This window comes from Protopterus annectens, chromosome 11.part0 (assembly GCF_019279795.1).
Source record: "Protopterus annectens isolate FY-2018-M chromosome 11.part0, PAN1.0, whole genome shotgun sequence".
Taxonomy (NCBI): domain Eukaryota; kingdom Metazoa; phylum Chordata; order Ceratodontiformes; family Protopteridae; genus Protopterus; species Protopterus annectens.
In genome coordinates, this window is record NC_056745.1 from 1,151,899,068 (window position 1) to 1,151,919,181 (window position 20,114).

The window sequence follows — 20,114 nt, forward strand, 5'->3', positions numbered from 1 at the left end:
ACAATCTGGTTAAAAACTCCACTGCCATTTCACCTAAACACCTCCATGCTTCCACAGGTATGTCATCTGGGCCAACAGCATTTCCATTCTTCATTCTCTTCATAGCTATCCTTGCTTCCTCCTTGCTAATCCATTGCACTTCATGATTCACTATCCCTACATCATCCAACCTTCTCTCCCTCTGATTCTCATCATTCATCAACCCCTCAAAGTACTCTTTCCATCTCCTCAACACACTCTCCTCGCTTGTGAGTATGTTTCCCTCATTATCCTTTATCACCTTTAACTGCTGCACATCTTTCCTAGCTCGGTCCCTCTGTCTAGCCAATCGGTACAGGTCCTTTTCTCCCTTCTTAGTGTCCAACCTTTCATACAACTCTTCATATGCCTTATCCTTAGCCTTCGCCACCTCTCTCTTTGCCATGCATCTCATCTCCTTATACTCCTGTCTACTTTCTTAATCTCTCTGACAATCCCACTTCTTTGCCAACCTCTTTCTCTGTATACTCTCCTGTACTTCCTCATTCCACCACCATGTCTCCTTGTCGTCCTTCCTCTGTCCAGATGTGATACCAAGCACCTTTCTAGCCGTCTCCCTTACTAGCTCTGCTGTAGTTACCCAGCTATTTGGTAACTCTTCATTGCCACCCAGTGCCTGCCTTAACTCATCCCTGTACTCCACCTCACAATTACCCTTTTTCAATTTCCACCACTTGATCCTTGGTGCTGCCCTCACACTCCTCCTCCTCTTCTTGATAACCATCATCATCCTACAAACCACTATCCTATGCTGCCTAACTACACTTTCTCCAGTCACCACTTTACAGTCTCCAATCTCCTTCAAACTGGCCCTCCTACATAAGATATAATCCATCTGTGTGCATCTTCCTCCACTCTTGTATGTCACCCTATGCTCCTCCCTCTTGTTAAAATACATATTCACCACAGCCATGTCCACCCTTTTTGCAAAATCCACTACCATCTGACCTTCTGCATTCCTTTTTTTAACACCATACCTACCCATCACTTCCTCATCCCCTCTGTTGCCTTCACCAACATGCCCATTGAAATCTGCTCCAATCACCACTCTCTCACCCTTGGGTACAGTCATCACTACTTCATCCAATTCACTCCAAAATTTTTCTTTCTCATCCATTGCACACCCAACTTATGGAGCATACACACTAAAAACATTCATCATTACACCATCAATTTCCAGCTTCATAAACATCACTCTATCCGACACTCTTTTCACCTCCAAAACACTCTCAACATACTGTTCCTTCAGAATATCTCCTACGCCATTTCTCCTCCCATCCACACCATGATAAAGCAATTTGAACCCACCTCCGATACACCTAGCCTTACTCCCCTTCCATCTGGTCTCTTGCACACACAATATACCAACCTTCCTTCTGTCCATCATATCAGCTAGCTCTCTCCCTATACCAGTCATGCTGCCAACATTCAAAGTTCCGACCCTCACTACCACAGTCCTAGCCTTTCTCCTCCCTTCCTGCCTTCAGCCATGCCATAGTTGAGACCATATGATCGAGTTTTTAAAAACTTGAAGCTTTTGAACTTGGAGTTGGTATACATAATTTGCTGGGGAGTGTTGGCTATGCAGTAGTTTTTTGGGGTTTTTTTTTATGTTTGAGTTTTCGGAAACTCGACCATATGGTCTCATCCGTATGAATTTCGAGTTTCTGAAAACTCAATCATCTGACATAGATTCATCTATAGACACACACACACACACACACACACACACACACACACACACACACACACACACACACACACACACACACACACACACACACACACACATATATATATATATATATATATATATATATATATATATATATACATCAACACACACATTTATGGTGTACTTCAAATGGCTGAATACTCATTTGGTTGAAAAGTTTTTCAGGGTATAAGAAACAGAAAATGCAAATATCAGTGAACTGTCATTTCTAAATCACATATGGTTGAATTTAGTTTTATATAGTGTAGGTAAGGAGGAGTAGCAGGGAAATGAATGTTTAAATGAAAAAATGCTTGCTGTGAAAATGTGCAAGACTGTTATAACAGTGTGTATACACGTGTTCACAAGTTAGGATTAGAGTAAGGCTTAGGTAAAGGTATAGATTCAGTGCTGTGCGTGCTTGGTGCTGTGTATGTTCTGTGTCCTTTTGTCTTGTTTAGTAATACTCTTAGGGAAAGAGTTTTTAGTAACATAACATGGGGGGTTAGGGTTAGAGGCAGGGGTAGGATTAGTGTTAGCACACATGAGTAAGGTGGTGCAGGGGAGTCTTGTCATTCTTAACCCTAACCCTACAGATTACATTACATTACTAAAACCCATTTGTCTAACAGTACCACTACCAAGACAAAGTACAGTTGTTTAAGTTGCATTTACCTATTACAGCAAATGTTTGAATTCTTCACTGCTGCAGTAGTCTATGGGTTGTATCCTTCCAAGGATACAGCAACCAGCCAGCTTCCAAAAGCTTTCATCTCCTGCCACACTGTCACTCTGGCTGCCTATAGGAAGAACCTTTATTGGAAGAAGCTATATAAGCAGCCAGAGTAACTGAAAATCTTTAGGACTTACTTGCCTCTACAAAGAAAATTGGGAATTCATCCAGAACACCTTCCCATCCATGCCCACCCCTCCAGGCATGTCTAAAGGTCAGTTCCCTTGTGCTGTCCCCTATTAACCTGTTGAATCTGGGCATCCTGAGGCAATGTAGCAACTGCCTCATCTACACTAACAACCGTCTCCTCTTTATATATCCAAATTGGAAGCCATGCACTCTCCAGCCAAGACTGGAATAGCTGGTCAAGAGGAAAAGGTCAACACTTGCACCACACAACATATCCCTCCAGAACACACACCAGCATTGTCTTCATATAAAAACACAAACCACACACCCACCTTTGTGGAGGCTCTCAATAAAAATCTAACCAAACAGCAGAGACCTCCAAGGCAGAAATGCACTCGACCACCGCAACACAACACTAATCACGAGACACATAACTCTCCTAAACAGTGTGCCATTCAACCAAAGCCCCTGAGGCAAAACAGCATGCCAAACACACTAGTCATAGGTGACTCGATAGTGTGGCACACTGATGTCCTACTCACTAGGTTGAATAAGGAAAAAGTAACAGTCAGCTGCCTGTCAGGCACCAGGATCCACCACAAAATGCACACACTCAGGTCCCTCAACAACAGGTACAAATATGACTCTTGTCATTGTACATGTACATGTGGGTGTGAATGACCTGAGATGTAACATGGAGGAGCTCTCAGATTATGTAGCTCAGGTGGGTATGACCCTAGCCCTGAGCAGCATCCTACGATCACTCAGAATGATACCACAGTACAAGCAGAAAATGATTGATTTCAACAACTGGCTAAGTTTCTGGTGTCATTCTAAGGGGATCCAGAATCTGCCTGGGATGACATGATTGACAGACCTTGAAGCTTTGCCAGAGATGGCCTGCATCTGTCACACCTGGGGTTCTGGATACTGGCGAAGGCTTTTGCCACCCCTATAGTGCCTTTTCTAGGCTGTGTTCCAAAGACCAAATTACCACCGTAACAGCTACAAACAAATGCAATTTGAGGGTCATGCTGCTCAATGCTAGAAGTCTAAATCTCAAAATGTACTCACTCGAAGTACTCCTTAAAATGGAGAACATTGACATTTGTGCTGTAACAGAGACGTGGTTCGCGGCAGCAGAAAGCACCCCTGCACTACCCAGGCTACAACTCATTCCACACCTTTCGGCCCCAGAACTTGAACTGAAGCTCCAAAGGCAGTGAATCCATATTCATAAAGGATGCGCACACCTCCAGACTGGTAGCCCAACATAACGCATCTGAGATACTTCAGGTGCAGCTAACACTGATTAAGACAGCGATTCAGGTCGTAGCCTGCTATAGGTCCCCAACCATGTCCTAAGATTCACACTCCACATTCTTAAGCACTCTGGAGAATATTAGGGTCCAACCTAACACTCTCATACTGGGCGACTTCAACGACCCCTTCATTAACTGGGAAAACTACTCATGTACCAATACGCTTGCCCAATGCTTTCTGGAATTCATTAATTCCAATGTCCTGGACCAACTCGTTCTTACCCCATAGAGGTAGCAACATCCTTGACCTGGTCATTACTAACATGGGCGACCATTGCTCTACACCAATAGTCAACTCCTCCCTGGTTAGGTCCGATCACAAGCTAATCACCCTGGAAATTGACATCCCTCCCACCCACCCCCCAACAAAGGTAACCACCATGAAAAACTTCTCCACAGCTAACTTTGGGCTCCTAAAAACAGAGGTGGCTAACTTCACAGCACCTATGCAAATGGAGAATAGTTGCATGATCACCATATCATACACCAATGCACTGTACGAACACGTACACAAATGCTTGGATCTCACCATACCCAATGGAACTATGATGCTCTCCTCAAAAAAAAGGAAGCCAATCTGGTGGTCCCCTGCCATAAACAAACACTACAGCAGAAGGAGGAAACTGATGCAGAATAAGGTGAAGTCTGAAGACTGGAAATACTCCCTTACCAGCCTCAGCAAAAGCAAAATCCTCTAAAGCTAGCTATGAAAACAGAATTGCAGCATATAGTAAAGACAACCACAACGCCTTCTATAGTTATCTAATGAATCTCCATGGCAATACCCAGATTTGCTCTGAGCTACTGCACAATGGTATTTTCTATACCAAGCCAACAGGTATTGCAAATATACTGGTGCACAGATTCATTGTTAACTTGCTAACCCCACTCTGCCCCCCCAAAGGAACAATCACAATACCAGTAGATTGCCAGGCACCCAGTATTACTGCCGCACAGGTTAAAACAGCACTGTCCAAGGCCATGAATACAGCTTCTATGGGACCTGACAGTATCCCCGGCTGTGTTCTACATGAACAACATAGTGAACTGGCACCTCACCTATGTGTCCTGTTCAGTCACAGCCTGACCTTGGGCTTTGTCCCTACCAAATGGCGCACTGCTACAATCATCCCTCTCCACAAAGGAGGAGTGACTACAGACCCTGGGAACTATCACCCATTAGCCTGACAAGTCTGATATGCAAAGCTATGGAATGCATCATCATGGACCTAATAAACAAGGATATAGGGAATCTCCAAACTCTGGATCCTACACAGTTTCATTTTGTGAAGGGTAGATCATGCCTGCTCAACTTGGTTGACTTCTTTCAGTCAGTCACCAGAGCTGTGGATGAAGGTAAGGTTCATACAGCCCACCTTGATCTGGCCAAGGCCTTTGATAATTTCCCACTCAGGAATCATAGAAAAACTTACTAAGCTAGGCATCAACCCCTATATCACTAGGTGGGTTGCAAACTGGCTCACAGATAGAACCCACAGTGTGAAAGTAGCTGACTCCAAGTCAGACTGCCGACCAGTCACGCATGCAGTCCCACAGGGTTCGGTCCTGGGTCCTCTCCTGTTTGGTATCTACTTCTCTGAAGTCCAGGCAAACATGAAGGGACTCTAGCTGACAAAGTTCACAGATGATTGCAAGTTGGGAGCTATTATTAATTCTCCAAGTGATGCTGACATCCTACAGAAAGGCCTCAATGAGTCCAACGACTGGTATCAGAACCATGGCCTTAAGCTCAATGCCAAAAAATGTGTCTTCACCCCTTTGGGAAAAACCCAGTTCCCTTGAATTACCACATTGATGGTAGTCCACTGAACACAGAAGGCGTTATAAGAGATCTGGGAACACAGGTTGACAGCAACTTCTCTTTTGACTACCACGTTGCCACTGTAGTCAGAAAGTCCTTCTATGTGGCACATCTCATTACTAAGGGTTTTGTATCGAGGAAGAAAGAGGTCATTGTCTCCCTCTACTCTTCCCTCATTAGGCCAATCATCGAGTACAATGCCCCATTTGGCATGTACCTCAGTAGACACCTGCAACAACTGGAGAGGCCGCAAAAGTACCTCACAAAGAGGATCCTAGGCTTTAAACACTTGTTCTATATGGACAGACTCAAAACACTCCAACTATTCTCTGTCTCATATCACCTACTTAGAGGTGATCTCTGCTTGACTTACAAAGCCATGTCTGACCCAGCTCTGTTAGAAATGCTACATCTAAAGAAATCCCAATCCCACCGCACCACATGCTCCAGAGACCTCAACCTCATTACCACAATCAACAGAACATGCTGGAGGGATGGGTTCATAGCCCAGAGACTGCCCATGCTATCGAATAGACTTCCCATACATGTCAAGCAGAGCACCTCACTGGTTCTCTTCAAGAGAAATCTTATTGAGTGGATTTAAAATAGAAAATTCACCCCAGGGATCACTCCAGTGCTCTACTTGACAGAGGCGCTAGGAACTAAGGTTGGGTGGCACGATGCCAGGGTAATCCTATCGGCTAGGCTTGTAAAGGCTCCATGGCCATTAGCCTAGTACATACCTATGAACGTATCAACAAACCATAAATATGTAACTAACACAAACTATCAATATAAAAACATCCCACAAGAACTATATACATTGGCTCATAACCTACAAGCAAGCTAAGACTAACATTACCATGTCCTCCGTTTTGTCACTTGTTTTTCACATTGTTTTTGTCACAGATGCATTCATTGAGTGTTTCTCTACTACATTATCTGCACGTTTTGACCTTTTTTATAGTCTTTAGTTAAAACTGCTGCTCTCTGCACTGCGGCACCTAGTAGTGATCTGTATCACTAAGCTGAACTCAATAGATTAGAATACAAAATGATTCTGAACTATCATACATTATATCCGAGGGGTATGAATTTAGATACTGGGATTCCATTATATATTTAGACATTGGGATTTATTGTGAAATTTTGTATTGTGGCAATCAAGTATTATGAAATTTTGTTTTGTGAAGTTTTTGAATATTACTATTTGTCTTATTAAGGTAGAAGTGGTAGATATCTGTCAATGGAAAGTTTTATTAAGCAATGTCTATTTATTGTTGTGCAATATTTTCTTGGACTTTGGAAGTTTATATAATGAGTTGCTGTAGGTTTAAATAATGAATTGATTGATTAATGAGTTAATTATTCATTGTATATAAGGAGATGAGGTTTGTATGGTGAGGTGTTCCATTGAAGGTGAATTGCCGAGGTACCAGGACATGTTATTAAAAGAAAACTTTTTTCATCATCTCCGTGGTTGGTGTTTCCTATCTGCTTGGAGTGTGGAGTATTGTTTTAGTGATCTGTATAGACACTGATATCTTGCAATGTAATTCCCATTTGTAAGCTGTGTAGACGATCTCTTGCAGTGCAAGTTTCCCTTAAAATACTCTTACTGTCTAGAGAGATTTTTTTTAACTACCAGAGCACCTAGTTTGTGCATAGCTGAGCATTACTCATCAAGTTCCTTGAATTACTGACTTATTCAATATTTAAATTTCCCTCAATCCTCCCTAGTAGATCAATAACATGGATGTATACTTCCCAACTCTCTCTGTGGTCAGTCTGGTTAAGATGGGTATTCTAAGGCATTGTAGAAATTGCCTCATGTATACTGACAACCCAGTTATTCGTAATAAAACAGATAAAGTATGGGAGAGGTGTAAATGTACTTTACCCCTGGAGGCAAAACTTTCTCATACAACCAAAACTAATCCTACAGAGGTTGTCAGTGACACTTGCACCATGCCTACTGCACAGGGTAAAAACCCTATCCACAAAACTATTTATGCTGGGGTACTTACAGATAATCTTCCTAAAACACTAAGACCTGCACAGCACAATCAAAAACAATCCTCAGCCATCATGTAAACACTCCATTAAAATACCACTCACAGCTACACATAGTAACACTGTACCCAGTGCCACTACTACTAAGCAAACCAGTGCACAGCCAAATTTCCTGGTCACTGATGTCCCCCTCACCAGAATGAGTAAGGAGAGAGTCACGGTTAGCTGCCATTCTGGGGCTAGGATCCATCAAGTCACACATACACTCAGGGGATTGAACCACAGGTAGAAGTATGACTCTGTCATAGTCCATGTGGGCGTTGATGACCTGAGACATACCTCCCTTGACTTTATGAAGTGAGACTCTAGATTGCTAATTATGTGTCTCAGGCAAGTATGAGCCTAGCACTGAGCAGCATACTGCCTTCTGTAGGGATGATGCAACGTTGCCAACAGAAAATGACTAATTTCAACAACTGACTTAGCTTCTGGTGTCAGTCCAAGGGGATACGATATTTGATGGCTTGGGAGAACATGGTTGATAGACCACATTGCTTTGTCAGGGATGGTCTATATTTATCCCCTCTAGGTTTTCAGATTTTGGCAAAGAACTTTCTACCCCCATAATGCCTTTTTTAAGCAATGCCAAACTGATAAACCTCTTGAGTTAAGTGAACTTATGAAGGAATATCTGAAGGTGACACTACTGAGTGCTAGAAGTCTTAACAAGAAACTCCACTCCTGCAAGCCTTCCTCTTCCTGGAGAGTGTAGACATCTGTGTAGTAATGGAGACATGGTTTAAGGTCACGGACAGTACCCCAGCAGTGCAAGGTCATAATGCCTTTCACACCTTTCAACCAGCTACAGCACAGGAGGGAAATAAAGGTGGAAGAGGCTCAGTCTATATTACAAACAACCTCACATCCAGAATAGTTAAAGTGTATGACCCACTGGAACTCATACATGTGCAACTCACCACAATCATAGTCTGATACCATATCCTTGCTAGGTATCGGTCCCCCTACCATGTCCCAGGAAATCTATACTATCTGTCTCAATGTACTACAGTCCCTCACCATTCAACGCAATATGATCTTCATGAGGGATCTGAACTACTTGTCTACAGATTGGAAATCCTACACCATTTCTAATGTACAAGCCAAGTGATTTCTATACTTTGCTAATGCCAAAATCCTGGAATAGTTGGTCCATCCTCCTACCAGAGGTACAAACATTGTTGACCTTGTACTCATGAACATGGGGGAGCAAAGTTCATCACCCAATGCAATGTCCTCGTTCATCAGATCTGAACATAAGGCAGTAATGCTTGAAATAAAAATTAAATCTGGGGACCCAACAAAACCAAAAACCTTCAGAAACTATTCCAGGGCTAAGCTACATTGACTGAGCAAAACCCTAGCTAAATTTCAGGCACCCCCAAACCCAGGAAACACCAAAGCATATGCTGAGCTATTTGCAAAATCCCTGTACAGTCATATTGATAGTTGTATAGAGTGTGCCCACTCATATTAAAAACATGACAAACTCAAAAGATAAGCCACCCTAGTAGAATCACAGTATCAATCAGTTACACAATAAAAGAAAAAAAATCTTGGCCAAATATAGGAGAAATAAAACCCAATATACTAAAAGCACCCTGACCAAACTAAACAGGCAATTAAGAGGGTTAATTAATATAATACTTCTAAGGTTAAATTTGAAGAAAAAATAGCTTCTTCAGGCAAAGGACACATACAAAGCTTTCTACAACTATGTCCATAACCTCAAGGGAAATATGCAACAATGCACAGAACTTATTGTTATTGGCATCACCCACACTGAACTAGAGGTCATTGCCAACATTTTGGCTGACAGGATCAGTTCAAATTCCTCCCCCCACTCCCCCTGACACTCCAAAGAGAATACTGCCTACCACAATCCCCTCAACCATTAACTGTGAACAGGTCATTAATGCACTTTCCAAGGCCAAAACCACTGCATCAATGGGCCTTGATAACATCCCAGAAGGCTTACTCAATAGCATGAAATATGACCTCTCTGGTCCACTCAAATCACTTTGCAAATGCAGCCTACAGTCATGTTTTGTGCCCAACAGATGGAAGATGGCTACAGTCATTCCCCTGCACAAAGGAGGTCCAAACACCAATCCGAGTAACTACAGGCACATAAGTCTGACCAGGCTCACATGTAAGGCCATGGAAAGAATCATCATGGACATGATAAATGAGGACATAGATTACCTGCAAACACTCAACCCATCACAGTTCAGCTTTCTTAAAGGAAGGTCATGCCTATTAAATCTGGTAGACTTCTTTGAGAGAGTTGCCAAAGCAATGTATGAGGGCAAGACTGTGCACACAGATTACCTCAACCTGGTCAAGGGTTTTGATACAATAGCCCAATCAGGCATTACAGTCAAGCTCATGAAATTAGGTACAAACCCTTTTATCATCCCTGGAGACTCAACTCATTCACTGATAGGACCCAGGAGGTCAAAATAGATGAGGCCACCTCCACCAAAAGGCCAGTCACTACTACAGGCCCCCAGGGCTCGGTACTGGGCCAGCTCCTTTTTTGGCATCTATTTCTCTGAAGTGGAAGCAAATGCTGAAAGTTTATGGCCAACTAAGTTTGCAGATGATTGCAAGTTGGGGGGGGGGGTTATCATTGACTCCCCTGAAGTTACTAGCACTCCTCAAGAATCTTATCTCTGACTAATGAATGATGCCAAAGCCATAGTATTCAAGTCAATACTAAGAAATGCATAATTGCACCCTTTGGGAAGTCGACCATTCCAACTAGTTATCATGTTGATAACACACCCCTAAGAGTCGACCCAGTGGTCAGGAATCTGGGTATGCACATAGTAGCCTTATGTTTGGCTAACAGGTGGCCACAGTGGTGAGGAAATCCTTTTATGTTGTGCAACTTAACTTACAAATAAAGGCATGGCATCTAGGTCCAGAGAGGTCATTATCCCACTGTACTCTGCTCTTACCAGACCAATCTTAGAGTACAATGCTCCCATGACCAGGCATATGCAGCAACAAGAGCAACCTCGGAGGTTCCTTACAAAAAGAATACAAGGTGTAACAAACCTGCCTTATGCCCTTTCCCTCTACTCAGTTTCATATAGTTTGCTAAGGAGTGATCTATGCCTGTTTTACAAGGCATTTGCAAACTGTGTACTTATGAATTTACTGCATATTTGTAAGTCAAACAGTACCAGAAATACAAGGTCTAAGGACCTGAATTTTGTCCGTGACTTAAACATTACATGCTGAAGAGACAGATATGTGTCCCAGAGACTGGCCCTTCTATGGAACAGGTTTCCCCTCCATGCAAAGCTGAGTTTGTCTATTACCAATTTAAGTGCAACATTGATCAGAGGATGGAGAATAGGAAATTTACACTGGGTCTGACACCCATGTCCCTTATGGACAGAAGTACCTTATAAATGCCTAGCCCTCAATGTCCTATTTGGATACAGAGCATCATTATTCTTTCAATAAACCTGGCTAGGCTTAGAAAGGCTCCCCAGTTTGTTAGCCTAGTAACAATCTATGTATCAATAAGAAATGGAATGGTGGGTGGGTGTAGCTACTGCAGCTCTGGACCTGGAAAAGGAATCCAATTTGTAGTGCTTTGTATATGTATGAATACATGAACAAGTTGCTGCTTTTAGAATACTTCTAGAGTCCATTCCTAGCTGGGAATGTGACAGTAAGCATCTTTGAGGTCTCAGGTCTTATGTGAAACCAAAGCTAACACTGTCTGAAAGGTCAACATCTTGCATTTTTGAATCTTCACAAAAAGATTGAGAAAAGAGACTTCCAAAACAGGTCTCCAGGAGTGTTCCTTCTTTGGAACCAGAAACATTGTGGAGTAAAAAACCCTTTCATATTTCTCTGTAGGGACATGCTCTATCACTCCTGCTTCTAACATGTGCTGGAGCACTTCAGTAAACAACTCTGTTTGATTGGGAGGGTGGAGGGATACCCCTGAAAGGAGAGGCCATTTCTGTCCATTGCCAGAAATAACCCTCCCAGATCATCTTCAAAATCCATTTGTTTGGGACAATCTATTGTCATAAAGGAGCACTGAGGTTCAGATTCTGTGAAAGCAGAACAGATACTGGGCAGAACAGGGAGGGAAGGTGACCCAGGTTTCTGGCATAATGATTTTGAGGTTCCTACCTGACCCGCTTTTGGAAAATCTCCTTGTTTTTTGGGATAGTTGTTAGTCCTCTCCTGACATCTCTTATTAGGTATCTGCTTAACAGTAGAATGCACAGCTTGCTTGTTTTGTCTTTTAAAGGCACTAAAGGGGGTCTGGAAGGGTAGAACCGAGGACCCTAAAAAATGCATTAATTTACCCCTCTCATTACATTGATTGGGGATCTGCATAGCAGAACACCCAAATAAAACTTCCCTGACAAAGGGGGGATTTCACACACATATATTTATGAAAGCTAAAAGCTTCTGAAAAGTTGATGCAATAGCTTTTGGCACATTTTAGTGCGATTGTGGTCGTCAAGAGTGTTGTTTTAAGACTATGTTATATTCATGTATCAGAACTAACTAACCCAAGCCAAAAATAGAATTAATGATAACCTTTAATGCTGCCCGTCGAGGTAGCTGAGAAATTTCATCCTTGGCTTCATCTGAAGGGGAGGAGTATATATCAAAATATTCTTCAAGCTCTCCTCTTTCTAAACGCTTGAAAAAAAGGAAAAATATTCACTACATTGTGAAACAATGTTATATGTGATTTATTGTTCTTTGTTATACAAATAAAATGCAATATCAGTTGAAAAACAAAATTTTATTTATAAAATCTAGTGATTTCATGCATTAAAAATGTAAACTTTCATAGTAATATTATCTGCAAAGTTGTTTCTAAGCACAGTTAAATATATGTTTATAACAAAACAAACCTCCCAAAATACAAAGAACAGCAACATATGTCACCATGCTATATTTCATTTACAGCTATTTTTCATCTGTAAATCTCAATGCTCTAATGATCTGTGGGAAGCAAAAATGCTACTCCAGTGAGAAAAGCTTTTGAATTGCTTAAATCGTGCATCTTACTTTTGGCAACCCAAAACCATGCTAAGCAGTATTTGTTTATATAATAGCAGAGAGTATTGTTTCTTTGAAGTCTTAAAACAGCAAAAGAAAGTTGGCAATTTGAAAGATCAGGAAAGGAATGCAGTTTACAAAGATCATCTAGCAAAGGTCTCAGTGGCTTTTCATCTACATTGTGTACAATAGCATAAAACATATAAAAACGTGAATAATTTCTGTACTACACTGGTATCTAAAACACTGGAACACCTCACCTACAGAAAAAAGCGTTAACATTTCTAAGTACAGTTGCAAAAGTTCTATTTACCTGTAACAGTAGATGTGCAAATTCCTCACTGCCACAGTGGAATTCTGGGTTATCTGCAAAGGTAACCCAATACTGGCCAGTTTTCAAACGGTCAGACTTCCCTCTTACTCCCTCTCTTCCTGTGACAGCTGATTAGTTGAGTATATCCTGAAAGGGAGGCTTTTATCTATCACAAAAAGTGAGTGTTCAGGCTTTTTCGTTTCCACAAAGAAAGAAAAGTACCTGAAGCCGAATTATCTTGCAAGAGTAAATTCGCAGCCAGTCACAATACCATATAAAAACAATTCCAACAACTACTGAATCAAAGACATTGAAACCCACTACAACTATGCACAATCTGGGGAATGCTGAGTGAGTGTTGCCATTGTGGCAGTGAGGAATACAAACATCTACTGTTAGGGGTGAACTGTATTATGTTCACCATTCTCACTGCCTCAGTGGCAATTTGGGTAGATTTCCAAAGCTTACCCTACTTGGGAGGTGGAAACATAAGTATCCAGGAGCTCCTGGGGAATGATCCTAGCAAAACAAGCTCAGGAACTTGAAAAGGAATCCAGTTTGTAGCGCTTTGTGATGGTACGAACAAAGGACCAGGTTGCTGCCATTAGAATGTTTCAAGAATCCCCCCTTTCCAAAATGCCATCAAAGAGGATAAGGCCCTAGTCAAGTGAGCCTTTACCTCGCCTGGAAGAGATTTACAAGGTGGAAGCAGCAGGAAACAACAGAAGAGGTCAACCGTCATGCAATAGTTTTTCTTAGAGCAGGTTGATCTTTCTCAGTCCTTGTACAGGAGAAAACAGTTGTTCAGCATTCCTAAAGGGTTTTGTTCTGTCAAGGTAGTGCCTGAGATGCCTGTGCTCATCCAAGATATGTAGAATCTTTTCTCCCTTGTTTTTTGGATCAATATAGAACATTGGGAGATTGACTAATGGCTTGCTTCAAATCAGAAACAACTTTAGGCATGAATGATGGATTAGTGAGTAACATTATTAGTAAAAAAATACGAGCACTCATAAAATCAACTAAGGCCAATTTTGAGAGAAAAATTGCCATGGATTCAAAGGACAATCATAAGGCCTTTTTCAGCTATGTTAGGAACCTGGGTGGAAACTCACAGATATGCTCAGAATTAGTCCAAAATGATACAAAAATCACTGAACCCACAGACATTGCCAACATACTGGCAGACAGGTTCAGTGCAAACGAGATAACTATCCCAGCCGAGTGTAGCCTCGGACATCTCAAATGCTGCTCTCTCTAAAGCTAAAAACACAGCATCAATGGGACGGATGGCCTGCTTGTCCCGGCTAAATGAGGAATTATAAGGCAGCTGTTTAATCTCAGCCTTACCACAGGATCTGTGGTCCCACTCCACAAAGGTGGAACAAGTCTAGTCTGCAAAGCTATGGAGAGGATCATAATGGAGCTCATAAACAAAGATATAGGGGACTTGCAGACATTGGACCCAACCCAGTTTGGCTTTGTCGATCATGCCTTTGAACTTGAAATAGTCACCAAGGCCATTGATGAGGAAAGGCAGTCCATACAGCCTACCTTGACCTTGCAAACAATACCCCACCAGCTTAAATGTAAACCCATATGTCACAAGATGGGTGCAAACTGGCTTAAGGACAGAACCCACAGGGTTAGAGTTGCTGTGGTGTCCCACAGGATTGTTTGGCATCTACTTCTCAGAAGTACAGGCCAACATGGGAGGACTTTGGCTGACAAAGTTTGCAGATGACTGCAAACGTGGAAAGTGCATCGGACACTGATATCCTTCAGAAGGGACTCACGGAAACAGATAGCTGGTGCCAGAGCCATGGCCTGAAGTTAAAATGTATAGTCATAAAAACAAGGTAACCCCAAGCTACCATATAGGTGGCAATCCACTAAGCACAGAAGAGGTTATCAGGGACCTGGGGACCCAGGTTGACAGTGGCCTTTCTTTTGACACTCACATTGCTAAAGTGGTTAGAAAGACCTTCTACATTGCCCACCTGATCATGAAGGGATTCACATCCAGATCTAGTGAGGTCATTGTTCCTGTACTCTTCACTTATCAGACCAATGATCGAGTACAATGCCCCATTCGGGATGTATCTCACCCGACATCTGCAGCAATTGGAGAGACCCAAAGTTCCTCACCAAAAGGATAAAGGGACTCCAAAATCTGTCATATGCTGCCAGATTGAAGAAACTCCAGCTCTATTCAGTCGCATACCGTCTGCTCAGAGGTGACATGTGCCTGACATACAAGGCCATGTCCAACCGGAATTAATGGACATGCTCCACCTCAAAAATCCAAATCCACCAAAACCACTAGAGCAAGCGACTTAAACCTTAGCACGGATATAAATAGGGCGTGCTGGAGGGATTTATCACTCAGAGACTCCTATGCTGTGGAATAAAATCGGTCCATGTGAGGCAGAGCACCTCGCTGACTCTGTTCAAGAGAAATCTAGACCTGTGGATGGAATCATCTCTGGGTCACTGCTGGACAGAGGCACAACAAACTAATGGGCACAGTATTTTTAATAATTTGGGCTAGGCTTATAAATGCCTTAGGGCAGATAGCCTAGTATAAACCTATGAACCTATGAACCTATGAACATAACCCTGTCCATGTGAAAAATCAGATAGGGTTGGCCCATCATGAAGGTTTGCAGCTCAGATACTCGCCTTGCAGATGTCAGAGCAAACAGTCTTCTAAGCAATGAACCATAAATCAGTGAGAGAGCTCAGAGAGGCGTGTTCAAAAGAAGGAAGGTCAATTTTTCAAGAACAAAGTTGAGACCCTAGGAAGGAGGTATTTGCTTTCAAGGGGGCCTCATGTCCAATATTCCTTTCATAAAATGTTTAACCACAAAAAGAGATGAAAGACAGGCTGAGATGGTGACAAGATGAACTTTGATAGAAGCATATGACAAATCATCTCTACGTAGCTCACAAAAAATATTTCACAATAAGAAGGGTCAAAACCCTTCTGGGATCTCTGTTATTGGCTAGGTGCCACCTAGAAAACCTCTTCCACTTGTAAACATAAGATTTTCTAGTTGCAGGTTTTCTTGCCTCCTGAAATACCTGTTGCACATTCTCATGGATAAAGTGCCTAAAAGGTATCAAAACAGAATTATCCAGGCTATAAGCTGCAGTTTCTCCAAGCTGGGGTGTACCATTCACCCCTAATGGTGTGTGAGTAGATCCAGTCTGTGAGGAAGTTTGAGGTAATTGCCCTTGGCCAATTCCATTAAAAGAGAGAAACAACTTTGCCTGGGCAAAAAAGGGGATTACCACAATGATCTTTAGTAATTCTTTCATCTGATCATAGGATCATAGGAGATTACTAGGCTATCAACCCAGAGGTTATTTTAATCCTAGCTGTTTTATCCCAGTGAATACCACAGAAGTGCTAGTCAATACCCAAGATTGCATTTAGTGATGACTGTCCATGTCCAAGAAGGTTGTGGGCTCTATCCCGGGTAAGCATTTACTTGCCTCATCTACTTATCCAGGTTCCTCTTGAACAGTGTCATAGAGGTTCTCTGTTTCACATGAATTGGTAGCCTGTTTCAAAGATGCGGCAGTCAGGGTCTATATTAAATCAGTAAATTCTTAAAATAGTGAATGCTGATTTATCGACCCTTTAAAAGCGAAAGCTTGAAATCCCGAAAACATGGAACAGCGATTTTTTTTCCCAGGGAAAAAAAATTGCTGGGCGGTTTTTGGGACTTTGCTATTTCCTCTACTATGGTGCGATCTCAGAGTTAGTATATTTAAGTGGGGGGGGGGGTGAAGCCCCCACTTTATTTAGTGTTTTGAAGGTTTTTTTTTTTTTTTTTTCTGTTTTGTGGAACAGCAATTCTTTTTCCCTGGGGGGAAAAATCACTGTTCTGTGTCTTTGGGATTTCAAGTTTTCGCTTTTACAGGGTTGATAAATCAGAGTTCGCTATTTTAAGCATTTGCTGATTTAAAATAGACCCGACAGTCACTTGGGCATAAATCTGTCCTTCCAACATGTCCTATTTAAGTTGCATACCATATTTAGGTCCTTGGAATGGGTAGCCCTAGTCCTATTTGATTTACAAGATATGCAGCAAGTTTATTAGGTTTGCATTTTGGATTGCACTGTAGGCCAGGCATAAGTCTCCCCTATGAAGTCTATACCATACAGAGTATAGTGACAGGGACATTAGTCGGTCTGTGTAAGGGACATGTTGGATACCGTTGATCTTTTTTGTAGAAACCTAAGAGGTCCCTCGAATTGCTGCAGGTGCTTAGTGTGGTACATGCCAAACGGACCTTTATACTCAATTATGGGCCGGAGAAGTGCATAGTATAGGGGGGTTATAACTTCTCTTAAGGTGATGTCTTTACTAATCAAGTGTGCTACATAGAAAGCTGTCTTTACTACAGTGGACACATGGTAGTCGAAGTTAAGGTTGCAATCAACTTGTGATCCCAGGTCCCTTACCACTTCATGGGTACTTAGGGTATTGCTGTTGATTTGATAGTGTGAGGGGAAATTATATGTGCTGAAGAGAATGATGATGCATTTCTTTGCATTCAGTTTGAGACCGTGACTAATACCCCAGTCACTGGTCTGCATAAAACCCTCCTGGAGTATACTGACCTCATTTGGGGATTCGATGATTGCACCTAGTTTGTAGTCGTCTGCAGACTTGGTCAGCCAAAACCCCTTAGTTGTGACCTGAGCTTTTGAGACATATATACCAAACAGCAGAGGGCCCAGCACTGACCCCTGTGGAACCCTAATGGTAACAAGTTTACTGGTTGATGTGGAGTCACCCACTTTGACAGTGTGTTCCCAGTCAGTGAGCCAGTTGGCAACCCATTTTACAATGAAGGAGTTCACATTCAGTTTGCTAAGTTTATCAGTAATGCCTGAATGTCAGATTGTGTTGAAAGCCTTTGCCAGGTTGAGGTATGCTGAGTGCATAAATTTGCCTCGTCAATGGCTTTGGTCACATTTTCAAAGAAATCTATCTGATTTAACAGGCAGGATCTGCCCTTCACAAAGCTGAATTGGGAAGGATCCAGAGTTTGAAGGTCATCTTTATCTTTATTTATGAGGTCCATAATGATATGTTCAATGACCTTACAGATGTGGCTGGTCAGGCTTATGGGTCTGTAATTCCCTGGGTCTGTTGCTAGGCCAACCTTGTGGAGGGGAATAACTGTTACTGTTCTCCATTCCACAGGAACAAAGCCTGTGGTTAGGCTATGACTGAAAAAAAGGTACTTAGTGGTGATGCTAGTTCATGTTTTGGCCTGTTTAAAAGACAGCCTGGGATGTTGTCTGGTCCCATAGAGGTTGTGTTTTTTGCCCTGGACAAGGATTTGATGACCTGCTCATCAGATATGTAGGGTTGGGGTGAATTTTGGGGGGTTGGTTTGTTGTAAGTTAGGAAGGGATAAGGGAGTGAAATTTTCACCAAACCTATCCACTAGCAGGTTTGCTATCTCTCTGGGGTCAATGTGTCTGATACTGGCCACTAGTTCTGCACATGCTTGGGTCCTACCCTTTAGGTTACGTACGCAGTTGTAAAAGGCCTTATGGTTATCCTTGGCTGTACTTGCTAAGTTTCTCTTAAAGGAACTTTTGGAGGATTTGACAAGTTGTCTTATTTGCCTGTTGAGGCTGAGGTGGGTGCTTTCCCATTGTTGGGGCCTTGCGTTTGTTTTCCTGGACAGCAACTTTTTCCATTTACTGTAAAGCTTGTTGATGCTGGATGTCCACCATGGCAGCTTTTTTTTACTTTGGGTTCTTGTTTTGATTCTTTCTAGTATGGCCAAGCTTATACACTTATGTAAGTGATTGTACAGGGCTTTAGTGTAAGCTTTGGCATAGTTACCACTTCCAGCTTGGGGTGGGGCTTGGAATGCATTTATACTTTCACCTAGGAGGCTATAGTTTGCCTTGGTGAAGTTTTTTAGTCTGATTTCACCCTTTGTGAATTCTGGTGTTAGGGCCAGCTCGAAGGTTACTGATTTGTGGTCAGTTTTAAATAATAAGTGTCCGATGGCTGTGGCAGTGCATTTGTTTGACATCTTGGTCAGGACCAGATCCAGAATGTTTGTTCCCCTTGTCAGGGTATGAACAATTTTTCCATGGCATATGAAATGACAAAGTCAAGGAACTTTTGTGCTAGCGAGTTACTGCTAGCATAGGTTTCCCAGTTGATGGTGGGATAATTGAAATCCCCCCATAACCAGTGTGTTTGGAAAAATTTGGATTGTCTCCAGTCTGGTCAAGTAGGCTTCATGGGTGTCATGACCTATGAAAGGGGATCTATAACTGGCTATGACTTGAATGGGGTTCTTATCCATCGTAACCTGGACCTGGAGTAACTTCATGGAATTGCCCATTCTAACTAGACGGGAGATTAATTTTATCTCTAATATAGATTGAAACACTGCCTCCTTAGGTTTTCATTTTGTGGCCTAAAGGTGTGGAAGGCACTGTAGCCTTGCAAGGTCAGGGTACACTCTGAGGCCTTGAACCAGGTTTCTGTGGCTGTACAAACATTTACATCTTCTAGTGATAGAAGTGATTCCAGGGAGTGCAGTTTTTGGTTTAAGCTCCTAGCATTTAGCAGCATGACCATTATTTTGTTCTGAATGGTTAATTTCACATCAGTAATGCTGTTTTCGAGATCTTGCCTCAAAAAGGCACTACAGGAGAGGCTTTTTTACCTGCTATCTAGCAAAACCACAGCCAAGGGAATGGTCTTGGCAGAATCAGCAGGGAAAGAGCACCCTGTTGCACTTGACCCTAGTCTGGCACTGTAAAGAGACATGATAGATGTAGAATAAGTGGAAGGCCTCAGCCACCAGTGAAATACCACTACTCTTATCATTTTTTCACTTACCTGGTGAGACGGGGTGGTGAGCCTCACCGG

General features: G+C 42.2%; 1 protein-coding gene across 1 annotated transcript in view; it reads right to left on the reverse strand.

The window, feature by feature from the left end:
- FBXL13 (F-box and leucine rich repeat protein 13) overlaps nucleotides 1-20,114 on the reverse strand; it is a 2,081,262-nt gene that overhangs the window by 1,375,833 nt on the left and 685,315 nt on the right. Inside the window, exon 7 of the mRNA XM_044088512.1 lies at nucleotides 12,408-12,512. Coding sequence (XP_043944447.1) covers nucleotides 12,408-12,512 — 105 coding nt within the window. The remainder of the gene's footprint in view (nucleotides 1-12,407; nucleotides 12,513-20,114) is intronic.